General features: G+C 27.8%; 1 protein-coding gene across 1 annotated transcript; it reads right to left on the minus strand.

Annotated features, from left to right (window-relative positions):
• Positions 1-2,423: 2,423 nt before the first annotated feature.
• Positions 2,424-3,351, minus strand: LOC125831651 (FCS-Like Zinc finger 1-like). Its single transcript, XM_049510824.1, has 2 exons — positions 3,098-3,351; positions 2,424-2,601 (listed from the first exon to the last, which is right to left on the minus strand). The coding sequence occupies exons 1-2, from the start codon at positions 3,310-3,312 to the stop codon at positions 2,433-2,435; spliced, it is 384 nt and encodes a 127-aa protein (XP_049366781.1). The 5' UTR covers positions 3,313-3,351; the 3' UTR covers positions 2,424-2,432.
• Between the last annotated feature and the right edge of the window lie 550 nt (positions 3,352-3,901).

The following is a 3,901-nucleotide window of genomic DNA, read 5'->3' on the forward strand; positions in this document are numbered from 1 at the left end:
AACCCAAAAATCTGAAAAACTCGAAAAAATTCGAAAAAACCCGAGGTTGAAAAACTCGAATTTTATTGGTTTGATTTATAAATTCAAAAATCCGACACAAATAATTTGGTTTGATATTTAAAAAAATCCGAACCAACCCGGCCATGTACACTCCTAATATTAATGATTTTCACCCTTTCATAACGGTACACCTGGTTGGCTCCATATTTACCTCTTGAAGTTTATTTATTTTAGAGAAAGCCAATAAGTTTTTATTGTATCTTTGTTATATTTACTTGTTAGTACTCTCTGTCCCTAATTATCTATCCATTTCTCTTTTTTTAGTTATTTGTCTATTTTGATAAATCAAGAAAGAAATTTTACTTATTATACCATCAATTAATTATTTAAAAAAAGGTAGAACTTTTTGAAAATCTTATGTTTTAATTCATACACTACATAATCAATATTTAATAGGGGTAAAATGGTAAACTTACTATGTTAATACTCCCTATGTCCCATTTTATATGTCACCTTTTTACTTTGCACTTGTATTAAGAAATGATATATATTGGAGCCAAATTTTTTCACCAATTGATCCAAAATAAATTAAAAATCAAGTTTTTCCCACCTCAATTTTCCTATATATTTTGTGTAAAATATTTTTTTTTAAAATATAAATTCTTAAAGCAAACATGACAACATCACAAGATATATTTGCTCCTAAAAGTATACAAAATTAATGAATGTAGAGGATGTTTTTTAAATCAAACAATAAATAAATCTCTATATCACTAATTTCAATATTATTAATACACTTTATATATTTAACATAATTCTTACGTACCTGTCAAAATTTACTTTGATGGTGAACGAGATTAATGTCCCTATTCTTCTTTTGACTGTCTTGGGCAAGTGGCTTGGTTGGTAAGTTTCAATGTCAGAAGTTTATATTAGAACTTTCAAAAGCACGGCATTAAAGTTTAGTGATTTTTTTTTTCCAAAATAAGAAAGGGAATAATCATGATTATTTAGTCTCTTTTATTATTTTTTTAAAAACAATAGAAAAATCTATAAGAGATATAATCTTTAATATCATTTGAATAATTAATCTATATTTAAAAAATTAATATAAAAGAAAGTAGATAAACTATTTCACCCTCTAAATAAGAGTACATTTTTAATAATTATATTGTGCGTGTTATTATACTACTATTGAGATATTTCATTACACTAATGTTCTCGTGGATTTTTTTTATCTTTCGCAACTCTCATCAAAAGAGCTACTTAAAAGCCTTAAAGTCAAGTAATTTAAATTCGACTAATTCAAATTTGCACTACAAAGCCTATTTCACCTTAAAATTAGGCCGGCAGGTAAGCAAGCAGCTAATTCTCTAACGTAAAACCTCAATGATCCTACTTCGATTAACTTCTATTTATATTAAAGAAAAGGTACAACATTATATTATTAATGAGGTTAATTATTGTGGAATAATAATAATATATTATATTTACATAGTCAGATCCTCAGATAACAGCTAACTATTCATAATAAACTCAATTGTCAACTTAGAAAGTGAAAGAAATAACCAAATAGCTTGTTGTAATAATAATAAGAAGAAGAATTAATTATCAGTGTAAAATTTTGTACATCATTGTTTTAAAATTCTTTTCTACTTTTTGAAGTATTTTTTTAAAATCTCTTAAATTATTTTGCTACAACTTTAGGTGACATTTATGTTTTTAAGATTCTTTTCTTCTTTATATCAATGATTTTCACCCTTTCATAACGGTACACCTGGTAGGTTCCTTTTTACCTCTTGAAGTTTTTAGTACTTTTTTCTGAGTACCCTTTTCCTGCACAAATATAGGATAAAATTTATTTTTACTTGAATCGAGGATCAGAAATAGTCTTTTTTATCTCTGAAGTTCGGCGCATAATCTATCTATTCTCTTTATATGATACAAATTCCTAGTGACATACTTTTAAGCCACATTCATTTGTCCATTTGGTAACAATTTGAAGGTAAAAGTTGTGAGTTGGTGGATAATTAAATAAAACACACTAGTCAATACAAAGAACTTGGACTAACATGTAGAAGCTTCAATTACTTCTCTCATTTCAAAAACCTGTATTCTTTTTTGAGCCATGGATGACACTTGAAATTACTAGTGAAAAACAGAGATGATACAAACACACAAACTTAAGCAGCCCACCAAAAAACAGAGCTATATTTTGTATATGATATATATATATATAGAGCATAACCAAAACAACACACCCTCCTCTTCCATATCATCATTTACATATCACTTTACTAAAGTATTCAAAGATTAAAAAAAAACTATTCTACTTGTTCATCTCATTTTCTTTAATGAGGCTTTTAGTAGTAGTATGTATATATATATATATATAGTAAGTAGAGTAGTAATATATTTTTGGGTTTATTGACTCAAGCAGCAGCAACTGTGCCTCTGGGAAAATGGAAATTTTTGGGAGAAGTAGTCTGGTCCTTTTCTCTCAAAGCCTTGGATGCTGAAAGATTTATTTTTTTCTCTTTTGCTTCATCCATATCTATCTGTTCTTGTCTGCATTCTTCACTACAGAATGGAGTATCCCCTCTGCATCATTACAATCAAAACAACAATTACTCAAACTCATTTTCACAATGACTAAATGTATAGCAATCAATGTTTTATTTTTTCGGACATAGTTATTATTATCTTGTAAAGTTACTTTTTTGTTGGAAAAAAATTAAAATCAACAAGGATGAATTTATGAGATAGTACCTATTAATTATGTGACAATATGAAAATTCAACCCAAACAATTCTGTTTTAACCTGATTTATACTAAGTACTCCATAAAGAAGTTCTTTACTCTGTTTTTTGTAAAAAAATGAATTCTTAAATAAAAATAAGATCTTTGATCAGAACAACAGTTACTATTTATTAAAACATCCATCTCCCCAACAAAAAATACGAAAACTAAACACATTAAAGAAAGATAATAAGAGTTCTAAGTATTGTAAATTGAAAGTAATGCACAAAATATCAAACTAACAAATCACAAAAAAGAACATTTTGTTGAAACATACTTTAAATGAAGAAAAACTGACCTGTACATGAAAATGTCTCTGTTATAACCAAGTGGTTTGTTACAAAGAAAACAAGCATCCAAGAAATGGGGTTGTTGAAATCTAGTAGTATCATAGTACTTTCTTCCACCAGCAAATCTTGGAGATGACATTGAAGAAGAAGAAAGACTTGTGAGGCTACTCTTCCTTTGTAAAGCAGTATAACAAAAAGGCCCTCTTCTTGTTGCACTGTCCATTTTTTTTCTTGTTTGTAGAAACTAGAGAGGAGAAGAAACAGTGTGAAACTATATTATTTTTGGAGAAAGAAATGGGGTGAGTTATAAAGAAAGTTTGGTACAAATATTTTATTTGGAGAGAAAGTGTAAAGTGCAAAACAATGATGTTTCTCAATTTGGTGCAAGTGGAATCTAATTCTATTGGCCAACTATTCCTTGTATCTTCCCCTGTTTTATTTTTTCTGACAATTATATCCTTGTTTTCTAAATATTTACCTTTTTGCCATTACTACGTTCAAGAAAGAGAAAGTTACATAAAAGGGAGCCTCGTGAGTCGTGAGGATCGGTTTAAAGTAGTTTAGCAGTTTTAATTCCATCAATTTATTAAAAATAAATATATTTAGTTTCTCAGTACTTGAGAAACTGCCAGACAAGGAAGCCAAAAATAGCAGAAATTATAAAAGTTACACTTTTAAGTGTGAACTTCTAATTAATGTTTTTCAGTGTCGATTAAATTTAATAATTGAAATATTTAAATATTTGACAGATAGCAGTTTAGATTAATCATACTTTAAAATATAAAGGGGCTTTTTTTTATCATTTTCTCGTC

The sequence above is a fragment of the Solanum verrucosum genome, unplaced genomic scaffold (genome assembly GCF_900185275.1).
Source record: "Solanum verrucosum unplaced genomic scaffold, falcon-dt-bn FXZP01000049.1, whole genome shotgun sequence".
NCBI lineage: Eukaryota > Viridiplantae > Streptophyta > Magnoliopsida > Solanales > Solanaceae > Solanum > Solanum verrucosum.